We start from the raw sequence: 13529 nt of genomic DNA on the forward strand, positions 1-13529 counted from the left end.
TCTGCCCTGTCTCTGTGTGGGCAGCAGGGCCTTCAGCTCTGCCCTGTGCCCTCAGCACAGGCCTTATGCTCAGGCCTTACCATGTACCTGCAGGTCCAGGCCCAGCCCTTCCCCACATGCACACACACAGTGAGTTGGTTCCAACCCATATCAATCATTCAGTGAGATTCGGATCCAGGATCTCACATCTGGAGCAACAAAGCATATAAGAAAAAAGTCCAAGTGCAGAGGTTCTGCACAGTTAATTATCACTTTTAATAAAAGTGGGAATGAAGCTGTGACAATCTGATGCCCATGGGAAATACATAACATGGGTGAAAAGCTACCTGTGATGAGAAAAGTCACTGCAGCCCAACTCGATGGCAGCTTTATGCCTCTTAACTGCTTCCAGAACCTGACAGAAATAGCCAGTGTCATGAGGGAGGGATCACATCTCCTCTTACTTGTGGCAGAAATCCACTAAGCAAGAAACTGCCACTGCAAAGCACATCTTTCTTCTGGTTATTTGGGGTTTTTAACAGCTTCTTTTGGCTACTTGTTAGTCCATCAGGGATAGGTATTTGCTGATGAGGTGTGCTCACCTCTGAGTACAGGTTCCAGAGAAAATGCTCAGCTGGATGTGGGACTCAGCAGAGGTTGGCTTCAGGGACTCATGCAGTGGCATTTTCCCTATTTGGGGAATGAACCCCCAGAATAATTGAAACATCAAGTTTTCTATTTTTGAGCAGTTTTATGTTGTACGTATATAGCCCCATCCCAGTCCTTCACAGATCTGTTCTTCCCTTTACATGCCCTTATTCATTGTTACTTATTTCAGACTTGAAATACATTTTTTTTCCTGTTTCTTCTTTAAGCTTTTCACAATCTCTCCCCTACTCCTCTTTTCCTCACAGCATGTGTCCTACTCAACTTTCATTGCCTGTTTAAAAGTAGGACAATGAGAAACATCCTGCAGCCTTTCCCTGTCTCCCCACCTAGTGCAGCTGAGGTTATTAAGTCATTGTTAGCAGTCCATTCAGCCTCAGCTACAGTGCTGAAAAGAGATAAAGTTCAGTGCTGGAGAACTTCCTTGGGTCAATCCTGAGAGCATCCTGAGAGCACTTCTGCAAGTCTGAGAGTGACCCGTGATCTTGGAGGAGTCTGCTGCGTTTGCTGCTGTAGTTTATGTAACTGGGTTGGTTTACATTTAAAAATCTAGAGAAATAGGGGAAAGCTAGTTAAATAGAAAAGTGCAATAGAGCCTGTCAATGATATTTAGTGGTTGGGAGAGGTTCTTGTTGCTCTTTCATTAATTATATATTGCCTCAATCGTATGCTACCCAATTACAAACAGTGTGCAAGTAAACTGTGGTTCAAGTTAGTCCTTCAAGGTTCCATGGTTTCTTTGTTAGTTGTTGGTCTTCTCATAATTTGTAGCTCCATAGGAGGCTGGCTGTGACTTTGACCTGGGTGTGCATTGCTAACAAACACCAGTTTTGCCATCATGAGGTCCAGAGTAAAGCCAAATCCTCCATTGTGCAGTCTGTGATAACTTCAATGTGCTTGTCTGTACTGGAAATTGTTCTGGAAAAGTCATTAATGATGTATTAGATTTCTGTAATCTTCCAAAGCTATTCCTGTGTTTTGTGAAGTTGATGATGTGAATTGTGCCAACAGGCTCACAGAGGGCTGGGAGTCACTTGCTCTGAAAGGGGAAAAATATGTGGGGTCCTCCTGCTTCTCTTCATAAATTGTCCAGGGGTCCTTCAATCCAACTACGCCCTACCATTGTCAGCAAGCAGGGAGACATTGGTAGAAATAAGAAAGCAGCACCTTCGCATAAATCAGAAGAATTGAAGTAAGGGGGGAATTTGAAGGAATTATAGCTGGTTTTGTTATGGCAGAACAATTGATATGTCAGGAAAAGGCTTAATCTGCCGATTACTTCCCTGCACTCACACAGCAAGGAAGTGGCAAACTGATGAACTGAGCTCTTTATTCCCAGCTCCCTGGGCAGCACTAATAGAAAAGCATCTGTATTATCCAAACTAACTAAAGAGGTGTTTGTGGTTCACCTATCCTTATACTGAATGCACCTCTAGTGACAAAAGTAATAAGTGGTAATTAGTGAGGACTTTAAAAAAAGTAATCCTAGCTGGTGAATAACTGCTGGGAAACACCGGTGTGATATGAAGTACATTTAGTTTGCAGGTAGAGGGGTCAGGGTGGAATTGTAGTGATGCAAATGGGCAGGACCTGAGCTCATTGGCACCAAATGGCTGTTAGTTTAGCTGGAGATTCTACTTTAGAGGGGGCTCTAAATCATCAGTTACCTAAATACCAGACTTTCTAATTTACAGCATAATTTTTTTAAAATTATAATCAGCAGTTATCAAAAAGTAGGTTTTTTTCTCCACACAATTTGCAGATGGCACAAATTACTTGGGACTAGTCAGATCCAGAGAAGTCTGAGAAACACAGAAGGGGCTTAATCACCTATGGTGGACAGGACAGAGACATGACTGGGAACATGACAGAGACATGACCAAGGCAAGCTGATAAAAAACCTGCAATTTAAGCAGTAAATATCATTGCTTGGGACTAGGTAAGTTAAAATCACTCATGAGAAAGGCCTAGTTTTCATTTTGGTGTGAATAACTTTAAATCAAAGAAATAAAACCCACTGACTTTATGCACACACAAAGAGATTATATTGGATAAATATGTATACAATAGTACATTCATACTCTTGATGCTGTAGCCACCTGTAATGCTGTGAGTGGTCTTATTATGCCACTTCTACAACACAACAGAAGTGGAAGGGCTTCAGAGATCTGCAGTGGAAATAGATTTATGGTCAATAGCCATGTTAGAAGACTGGTCAGGACTGCTGAGTGTCAGAAGATCCATAAACAGAACTGTTCTAGAGATATTTGAAATAATGAACTGTACAAGGAGAATCCATCAGATGTTCCTATTTATTCCTTATAGCATAATAGCAAAGGAATAGTCAATCAAAATGACAAAAAATTAATATTAAGGGTTTTAAACCAGGCTAATCATAGAATACTACCAGGGTTTTCTTGAAGGCGTGTGTACTGAGAATATGTCATGCTGCATTTGTTTTAACAAAGTGAGGAGACAAATCCTCCTGTTCAAAAGTGTAAATCTGTTCCAAATAGCTTGATTACGGGAAAAGCTTCTGCTATGGGTAATGTTATTCTCCAATTTGCTGTGATTTTTGCACCTTTGCGTGATGTACTCTATTTTCCCCCAACCAATTTTAAGAGCTGATCATAGATTACATAAATCATTTATATGATTCATCATAGCAATTCTTTTATTACCAGAAAATCCTTTTTATTACATGTTATTTTGATTGATCTTTATAAAGTTCCTACTTAACCTTGTCTGTATATAACTAGAAAAGTGTTCTTCCAGTTGCTGTTATACAAAATCTGTTGTTCAGTGACTACAGTAGAAAACCAGAGAGTCTAGTCTGTGCAATTTATTTCACATCTGATTCCAGTCAAAATCACTTAGTCCCTTAAGCTACCCTCTCTGAGGGTAACAGTATGTATTTTGCAGCAGATTTACGAATGTTTGGGAAGCATCAATCCAAAAGCTGAGACAGATATGCTGTCTCAGTTTAACGAGAGAGAAATGTTCCGTTAGGAGGGCAGGATATGGGAAAAACAACCAAGCTCCTCCCTCCAAGTAATTACAGCTTTGAAATTAAGGGGCTCCAGTCGAAAGGTGTGGAAAAGAAAAATAACAGCTCTTTACTAAAGAATATATGCAGACATATATAGGCAACACAACGAACAAACAAGCAACAATCCCACTTCCCAACTTTCACTGGAAACAAACCCATTAAGCTCTTTTTGCCTTTCGGCGCAGTTACAACCACAGCCAGCAGGGGGCGCCGGCGCATCGGGAGGCGGGGCTGCGGTGTCGCTCCATGGCCGGCAGGGGGCGCTGTGGCCCCAGCCCCCGGCGCAGGGCGAGGGCTCTGAGGGGCCGAGCGTCGGTCTGTCCGTCTGTCCGTCTGTCCGGCCAAGAGCAGCAAGGGCCAGGGAAAAACTCACACGATGCTGGCAGTATCCGTGACAGCAGAGGTATCGCGCAGCCCCTCTACCACCGGCACCGCAGGGACTTTTTCCCTGGAGAACGAAGCGGAGGTTCCCCCCCGGAGGAGGAGGCGCGGGCCGCTGCCAGCACGGGAAGGAGGAAAGGAGGAAGGGTGGATTACTCCTGTGCACTCACGCTGGCAAAGGCGGGCTCTGGCCACGGCCCTTTCTTTGCCGATGGGAGTAAGCTGCTGCCAACACGGAGAAGGAGGGAGGAAAAAACCAGGTGCCGGCAAGGACGCTCCTCCCGACACCTCCGCTGGACCAGCAATCCCACCAACACCCGAGCACCTCCTAGCCGAAAACTGCCAGCCCTCCCCCTCACGCCCTTTCCCTCTCTCTGCAACTGCGACTTCGGCAAAAAACACGGCGAAAATCTTCCTTCCCCCTTGCCTTGGGGAGAGGAAAGCAAAAGAGCGCTGCTTCTTGCAAAGCGGGGTCATTAGCATGCAGTAGGACAGTCATTAAGGTCTAAGCCGAGCAAACACTAAAACCTGAAGACTCACCCCCACCCCAGCCAAGCGGTTGGTGTGAAAAAATTTATCAGAAGCTAATGAAAAAGAAAAGGAAATTATATGCAGCATGGTCTTAGACTGTAGAATTCTGTAGAAATAAAAAAAAAAATTGAATCCTGCTATTTATTTGGCATTGCCTTGGGTTTTCCTCATTGCTCCAGAAGTAACGCAAATAAAATATGTAATAAACTCTTGATTAATATTTCTATCTCTTGTTAAGAGTTGATGATCCTCTACTTCTGTACTAACTAACCTGAATAGCCTTTCTTTGGTTTAAGTCACAGAACCATTTCTCTCATTAGTTCGATACTACAGTAAAGAATGAGTATTGCTGTAGGTAATGGGCCCAGTAAGCTGTTGAGGAAAGCCCTGTCTTTTATTTAAATGAGTTCTTATTATGGAGAAAGCACACAGAAGTATTTGGGTCCACAGAATTTGCCTTCCATGAGACATCTGTAGTCAGCTCTTCAGTCACTTGTGATGATTTGAATGTTTAAGAAACAGGAGAGCGCTGATTTGGTTTAATGAATTGTGAACCATAACACTAGGTCAGTATGTGGCTTCCAAACTGGATCATTTGATGGATGGACTTGGTGCTCTGCATGTCAGGCAACTAGCAGCACTGTCCTTAAAATGTCAGCACAGCATGAGCCCAACATGTGCCCAGCATAAAGAATCCCTGTTCTTGGGGCAGCAATGAGCAACTGCAGAATGATCCAAGTGTCTGAGAAGTTTGGAAAATGAGAGAGGAAAAGCAACATCCAAGCAGAACTGCTGGCATCAAGGTGATCCCAAAGCAGCCTGAAGGTTCTGAATGGGAAAATTCTCATTCAAAATTCCCTCCAAGCCTGTTTGAAAATTGTCTCAACCTCAGGAAAAGCATTATTTGGCTTTAGCAGCATTGGATAGACTGTCGAATGAATTCTGAGCTTCTGGCATGCATGAGGTCTTCAAGCAGTGAATGCTCTGGGGACTGAAGTTGCATGGTTTTTTTGCAGTTGCTTGTATCAGGGACACCTAAGGCATCAAAAATGTTGGACTTGGCATAAATTGCAGTAACACAAATAACAGAACTAACACTTTTCCATGTCCTTCCCCCTGCCTCTTGCTGAGGTGCTGCTGCAGGGCTTTAGTAGCTGCAGAGGTGTGACATTACAGTGAGAGAACATAGAATTGCAAGGCACACCTTTAGGGAGCCAAGTGCTTTGAGTTTCATTGCTCCTCATAGCATCATTTTTTAATTTATTTTTTTTAGTGGTAATTAGATTCAGGAGGTTTGTGCATTGCTGGGAAGAAACTTTGTGATTAGATGTATCTGCAAGTAAATAATGTGCCTGGGAACGAGTGGGTGAGGTGGGCTCTTTCATTCTGTGTGCTCTTGGATCTGTTAACTTAAGTAGTCTGAGAAAACAGCAAAGTCCACCAAACAGCCAGTAAATCTGACAAACATCCCTTCTGTAGACAGGAAAGAACCTCTTTATTTTTGTGGTTAATATGCCTATCCAAACTTAATGTGATGGGGGGTGGGTTTTTGTTGATTTGGGTTTTTTTGTGTAGTAGTGTTTGGTTTTTTAATGGAAATAGGACATGATAAACCAAGGAATTATCTGAATGTTTTTAGGTCTGCTTGTCATATGTTACTGCTTCAAATTCTCCTCACCTTGTCTGGGAGAGATTTGACAGTACAGTGATTGCAGTTCCTTGATAGTTTTAAAGCTGAATGTGTTAATCTGGGAAATATGAACCATAACGTGGCATCACAGTCATACATCCAGGGCAATGAAAACCTGATGTGGCAGATGCTACAGAGCACAAAAAAGTCCTTTGGACTAAAGTACTCATCGGCAGAAATGGCTTTGATATTATGCCATTGAGCTCCGGAGAGGTAGATGCCAATGACAGAGAATCCTCATGAATAACTCATTCGCTAGTGTGATTTGGCCACCTGCATACAGAAACAAAGCTCAAATTCAATTAAAGTGTTCATTGCTTGTTGACTTGATCACTCAAGTGTGTATGAGTACTTTGCACCTCCAACCTGGCTTTAATATGGGCTTCTCTCAGCAATTCAAGTGCATTATTTAGTTAATGTGATACACAAACTCCCACTGAGATTCTGCACCTGATGTTAGTGATCAGCAGCAGTTTAAGGCAGAGGCAGCACCAGAAGCAGCTGTGGAGCAGTGTGGAGGGTGAAAGCCAACCTGCCCTGCTCCCTGGGGACTGCGGGGAGAGGGCGTTACTGCCTGCCTGGAGATGGGTGGAGTGAGGGGAAAACGACAGCCTCTGAGTCCTGTAAAATGAAAGGCATGGATGATGTCTGTTCTCCTGAACATCCCACGTGGGAATACCAGTATCTAATAGCGTGCTTGAAAAAAACAGCTTTTACTGGTGTTGCAATACTGCATCTGCCATCCTGATGAAACACTCAACCTGCCAAGTGTTTTCTCATCTGTGGTGATAATGGGGAAATACATAATTGACTTGTGAGGAGCCGGCAGTGCTGCCCATGCCAGCAGCCTGGCGAAACACTGCCTGCAAGGGGGGCTTGTTCCAGCCAGCGGTGCCCACCCCGGTGGTGGGTACTTGTGAAATGCCAGTGGGTGCACTGCTTGCTGTCCAGCAGACAACCCAGGGGAACTGTGGGCAGCTGTTGCTTACAGGAAGAATTACTCTGCAGGTCCTGGGCTCTGTGTGGGCACACACATGGATGTGGGAAGCGTGCTTGTGTATATCCCAGCATGTCGTGGGCGAGGCATTTAGAAAAGGAAAGCCCTTTCCTCCCCTACAATGTCCCATATTCTCTTATGCAGTACAGAAGAGGCATGGACAAAAAGCACCTGCATTGGCAGAATTACTGAGAAAATCTCAGATGTAAAAGTTGACTGGTATCACAGGTATTTAAAAAAATTAAAATTGTGTGAAATGTTGCTGAGGTTAGCAGCACAGTGCTCAATTATTCAGGGGCAGAGCAAACTCCTGAGAGAATTACCCTGAGGTGAAAGAAAATAAAAACATAGGTTATGGTTAAATGCAGAAACTGCTCGCATGTTCAAAAAAAAAAAAAAAGGCAAGTGAGTGAGGAGGGGGGAGAGGTTGGGAAAGAGGGAGTGAGAGAGGGGGAGAGGAGAATGTGCTGTGCACTTAACTGAGCAGCTGGAAGGAAGGCTTCAAACGGGATTTCTCAGCTTCTGATGTCTGGCAGTTGTTTGCAGTCACACCAGTAGGTATCCGTGTGGTGCCTGAGAGGATGTGGACTAAAGGCGAGTCGGAGGGACTCCAGACTTTAGGGATTGTAGTGGTGGTGTGCTCTTCTCTGAAACTTTTGCACTACCTCGGGCTAATTGACTTGTCAGATGGTAAGAGAACGCAAATTTTCCAGCTCCTGTTTACTTTTGTTTAAACCCGTTTGAGTGTAGCCACCGTAGGCAGGAGGTGGCTGTGGGAGGAAGGTGGTGTCTGTCAGTGCATTGATTCTCAGTGTGGGCTTCATCTTTATTAAGAATCATAAAGGCTGCAAAGAAGGAATTCTGTTTTATGCTTTGCTGAGGACTTTTGTTTGCTTTTGATACATTAGAGAAAATCTGAAGCTGTGATGTATTTTGCCTTGTGTATTATTTTATCAAGTTTTCTTAATTATTGTTCTTATTGTTAATTCTTTCTCTCTTTTGAAAATAAATTAGTACCAACCTGGAAAAAGGAAAGGCCCTCTTGGGATAATGGAAGCACAGCTGATAATTAGGTGTATGATTTCAGGTGGCTACCTAAAGCGGGTTTTTTGTGATATTTGCAGATTAAAGATGTGATGGATTGAATGTAAACAAAAAAATGTGAACAAAAAATGTAATTGCTATTCCAGACACTTCAGCAAAATAATCTAAGGACAAATATTTCTGTTTTCACCCATTGGAGGGGAAGATTTGGTCTCTCTTTGACTTACCAACGTAATGAACTTCTTTTTTCTTAAAGGTTTTTCTGGATAAGTAAAGCATATGGGTTTTAACAACTAAGCGAGCTTTAGGGCTTATTATCCTTTCATAAGGGGATGTAGGTATCCCTGAATTTTGAAGGAAAATAACTCCTTGATGATGTGAGGTATTTCTTTAAAAAAAGGGGTCCCCAAGTCATTGATTGTATTCTTTCTTCCATCACTGTGTCATGTTTATCTAGCAAGGAAAATAGCAATAATTAAATACTAGCATAAACACCCATGTCACTTTGTTCAGCTATTATCTTCAAAATATGGTTTAGCAAAGGCTGGCAAAAGATTGAATAAAAGTAAAGAAAATTTATATATTAAATCTGTTTTACTGGATAATGTTAAAGTCAAGAAAAGCAGATGGAATTTTAACCCTGCTACAGTAAAATCAGTGCTGTCATGTAATCCTAGAAATCCTCCTGCAGAATTAGGAACAAATATGAAAAATGGCCTAATTAAGAGTTATTTATACTAAGAGAAGGTGTAAACTGGCATGTATTTGTTATCACATGAATTTTTATATTCCTTATTACAAAATGAATATCTCAGGAGCTTTTCGTTTACTCCTAGAATGTCACTGGAGTTCAATTACATAATTATGAATAAATTAAGGTCTCTGACAATGACAACTAATTTCAAATAATGGCAGCAGAAATTCTCACCTTAAAAATAAGCTGTCAAGTCAAATGCTGAGGCATTTGCATTACTATTGCATTTGCTTTGCATTAACTGCATGAACATTTTTATACCTCCTTTCGAGAATTAATTACCATCATTCCAGTATCTGTTGTTTCTGAAGCAATTACCTTTTCCAGAAGAGTCTCCCCAGTGTTTTCCCAGCAAAGTCAAGTATGTGTCAGGTGAGAAAGTTGCCTGTGCAAAGGTGAAAGGAGCAAACGGGAGCAAATAGCCCTGTGTTCCTGGAGCAGCTCTGCCTGTGCTGGTTTGCACAGCGGTCAGTGCCTGCTCGCTCTGTGCAGGCAGGAGGGATGGCATTTACCTGCTGGAAGGGACCTCTGTCACAATTACTGATACACAGAGTTCAGATTGCTGACAGGATATAGGAGCACAGTACTAGAAACCTGGTCAGCTCTGGATAATTTTTATTGGAATTCTGTTTTTCTGTCTGCAAAATAGTTCACTTGGAGATCAAGATATTTTTATTTGGTACTTATTATATGAGCTTGTGTTTTTCCCTCTTGACTCTGTTCCTTTGCTAAGAATTACTTATATGTGTAATTAGAACATTAATGTAACATGGGTGGTTGTTGATGTATTGCAATACAGATTTCAATAACTTAGAAGTCTTTAAAGGTGACATTAAGTTGTCTTCTTTGATATGTTTGTACAGTGGGTGCTTTTATTGCAATGTAATATTTCTAACATCTTTATATTCACTAGAAATGATCACTACTTTCACTTATAAACATCTAGAAATTCCAGGTACTTTCTCATAGCTGTGTGAAATAACACTAAAATAAGACACTGAAATTGGCTATATATATTCCTTTTTAGAACTATTCCTTTCTGAAGACGGAACAGACTTACTTAAAGTGTCCCTTTGTTCTGTTTAAAGAAAAAAACCAAAACCTAAGGAACAACAGCAACAACAACAAAATCAAAAAACCACACACAGGAAAAACCTCAAACCTGAGTGTTGATTCTTCATTAGTCTAGCACAGGAAATAATCATTATGGAGAGGGAACTAGTGTAGACAGTAATTTGGAAAATATGAAGTTTTAGCCTTTGCTGCAGCTGAATGCAGGTGTTTGCTCAGTTCCACCCTCTCTTAGCTGTGTTCGAGAGGTGAGGGCCCATTCTTGCTACTGGTTCGTTCAGGTGTTTGACTGGAAATTATTGAAACCAGAGACATTAGTGGAAATTTTCATCTCTGAGCACAACCTAAAGCTGTTGAGCATTTTTAATAAAAGATTTTAAGAATAGAAAAGAATTTTCCTTTTATTTTCTGATTTCTTTAGTTCCCTTTTCTATGCAGGTAGAACAAGTCCATGATCCCCTATAACTCTGCCACATAGAAGAGTTCCAGTAAGATCAGACCTTGGTCAGTTTTGCTGTTGTTTTCCAAATTCTTCATTAAAATGTTCCCATTTGCTTCAAACTGGGGGGAGCAGGGGAGGGGAGTATCTGGATGTAGTTAAGTGGCAAAATCTGCTAAAAAAGAAACATTCTGCAAAGTTTGGGGCAGTGTTTTGTGACCATAATAGATGAAGAAATGTTGATGACCTGTTGCTTTATGCTGCTCTCACTGTTGTACCTGTTGGGTTTGGAGTTTGTTGGCTGTGTCCTTCCTGCCTCTCTGTGCTTGGACAGAGTCCCCTTGGACTGGTTCCCAGCTCCTAAAACTACACACAACCACAGCTAAAAGGGTGGTCTGGGAGCTGAAGAGTGTTTTTCTTCAGTGCTAGAGTGCTTTCACAATTATATGTATTACCTATAATTTGAGGAAACATCTGCTGAAACCTTGAACTAACTTACAGTTGGAGACCAAAAACCCTCTGTAAATGAGAGTAAATTCTGTCTGTACTTTTTTTAATGAGTTTGGCTTTAACTCAACTTCTTTGCAGAGCATCCATCCATTCTGCAGGTACCCTTGAAGCATTCATAAATCATGCTACCTCAAATTAGAGGCATCCAGAGCAAATGTGAATTGTGCTTTTGGGATAGTATAGATTTGGTAAGATCTGTGGCAGGGTACAAACCCCTGAAAATAAGTAGACCAAAATATACCATCAAGCACATTGTTGGTGATTTAGATTTTTAATGCGGGAAATCCTGTTTTCCTTAGTTGTACTCACTTATTTTATGACAGAAGATTAGAAGCAGATGCTAAAATATTTTTTTTGATTGAATAAATGCATTTACAAATCACCTATCTCAGATGCATTGGAGGTTGTTACTGTACGTGTCTACATAATTGAATGGTATGTCACGGATTTGCTGCCTACTGATAGATTTGCACTGCCACAGGGAGAAATAATTTTAATATGATTGCCAATGGAGATAGGGTCTTAAAGCCAGATCCCTGTAACTGCTCTGGTGTAAGTGCTTCCAGGTCTTTCTCAATGCACCTGTTTCCATATGATGTTATATGAAGAGAGAACACAGACGTTCACTGGTCTGTCAAGTCCCCCTGAAGGCAGTCAGACCTCAGGCCTGGAAGCTTGCTCCTCATCGTGCCTTAACTCATCAGCAGCTCAGGTCAGAACAAAACCAGCTGAGTCCTGCAGCAGGAACTCTGCCCAGTTCTGGTCCCAAGGAATCACAAAGTGGGAGGATGTATAATCTGGAGCCTCAAACTGTGCTGTTATGGCCTGTGGTACCATTGCAAGTGCTGGGGGCTGGGAATAGCCAGAGGCAAATCAAACCTGATACTGATCTGACTCATGAAGTACTGGGTGGTTTTAAGTAACAATACATGAAGGTTGAAGCCTCTGAAGAGGAGATCCCTTCTGCACAAGGGGCAAACCAGTGCTCCTGCTCCCTGAGCCCAGCTGTACGAAGATATTTACTGCCCAGCTGCTACAGATACAACCTAACCTGCAGTGAAATCTATATTCTGGCTTGTTATCTTAATTTGATATGATATTGATTAATCATAGGTATATTCTTATCCAAAAGCTTTTGTGAGAGCATGTTCTTTCATGTACCTTTAGGAGGGAACTTCAGACCCCCCTTAGAGAGTGGGAAATTAGGAGATGTTTGAGCAGACTAAAAACTTCACTCTGTGAAGGTGCTCAGCTATGAGGTAATAGGGACCAAAAATGCTTGTTTCAGCCCATTACTGCTGTATGGTGCAGAGGTTGTATTAAAGCTTCATCAGCACATATCTTTACGTCTTCCATAGTAATGTCTCTTCAATTATTCTAATCCTTGTACAGATTTTTCTTCATCCAAGGCAGAAATGATGTTTTTTTTCCTGCTACCACAGCCCGTTCAGAGGCAGAGTGGGTGTGAAGCTCTGCTAACAGCTAGGGATAACTTCAGCCCCCCATGAAGCAGTGTGGGCAGCTGGTGTGCAGGAACTTGTCAAGTGCCTCAGCAGTGCCAGTACTGCAGGGATTGGAGCAGTTCACAAATACAAGAGTCCAGTTCCTTTCCCTGCTATGCTAATTCCTCCATTTATTATATTCAAGCAATTATTTTCACATCATAGGGAAGATTAGAGTAACTGTTACTCATACTCTTCAAAGTGAACTGAATCAACATTTTGAGCTACAGTTCTTACTGCAACTATTAAATCCCATCATCTCCACTAAATCTCTTGATTTTTATGCTGAATGAGTTTATGCAATTTTTTCAAAAACCCAAACAAACAACAAACCTGTGGTAGATTGTCAATTTCAGAAACATTTTTTGTTTGTTTGTCTGTTTGTTTTGGAGGGAGTTTTTAGTAAGTTTTGTTTTCATGAGGTTTTTTAGTCCAGGAATGTGTTATGGTAACATTGTGTTCATAGGTTCATGCTTGCATAGGTGCACCACACTTTCACTGTTTGGCTCATTTAGACACATTGGTACCTTAAAAGAGAAAGCCCCACATTACAAAGGGAAGCAGTCAGATAAATGTTGTGCAGCCAGAATTAACTTGAGGATTCCTGTGTTCTGCTTGCATAGGTTTTTGTCCATGTAAATTTGGGAAGTGTATTTTATGTACTTATGATGTAATTCTATTTAGCTTTATAGAAGGTATTTCAACTAATTATTACAGTGTTCCTGTAATGAAATCCTGAATTTATTGCAGCACTTTGAGCTTTCAGGGTTTCCTCTCACACGATCAGGCAGACCCCATACTGTCACACAGCCTGTTCCAGAGGCTTCTAAAGGTTGGTAGCCCTGATACAGCCTAAGCCATTGGCTCCCAGTTGGAGATGAAGTGAATTTTGTTTGCTGCCCATCATCTGATTTCT

The 13529-nt window shown here is 41.7% G+C and overlaps 1 protein-coding gene across 15 annotated transcripts in view; it reads left to right on the forward strand.

Annotated features, from left to right (window-relative positions):
- Positions 1–13529, forward strand: part of KCNIP1 (potassium voltage-gated channel interacting protein 1) — a 443767-nt gene that overhangs the window by 378534 nt on the left and 51704 nt on the right. For 5 of the 15 annotated variants that reach the window (XM_027705020.1, XM_027705022.1, XM_027705019.1 and 2 more), the window contains exon 2: positions 2408–2584. The exons of 8 other annotated variants lie outside the window; for them this stretch is intronic. Coding sequence is in view for 1 of the 7 variants with exons in the window: in XM_027705012.1 (XP_027560813.1) it covers positions 7875–7983 (109 nt within the window). In the remaining 6 variants the exon portion in view is untranslated. Of the gene's footprint in view, positions 1–110; positions 130–2407; positions 2585–7819; positions 7984–13529 lie in introns of those variants that run through there. 2 more of the 15 variants (XM_027705023.1, XM_027705012.1) reach the window with 2 other exon arrangements.

Source organism: Neopelma chrysocephalum, unplaced genomic scaffold (assembly GCF_003984885.1).
Source record: "Neopelma chrysocephalum unplaced genomic scaffold, ASM398488v2 Primary Assembly neopelma1_303, whole genome shotgun sequence".
Classification (NCBI taxonomy): Eukaryota; Metazoa; Chordata; class Aves; order Passeriformes; family Pipridae; genus Neopelma; species Neopelma chrysocephalum.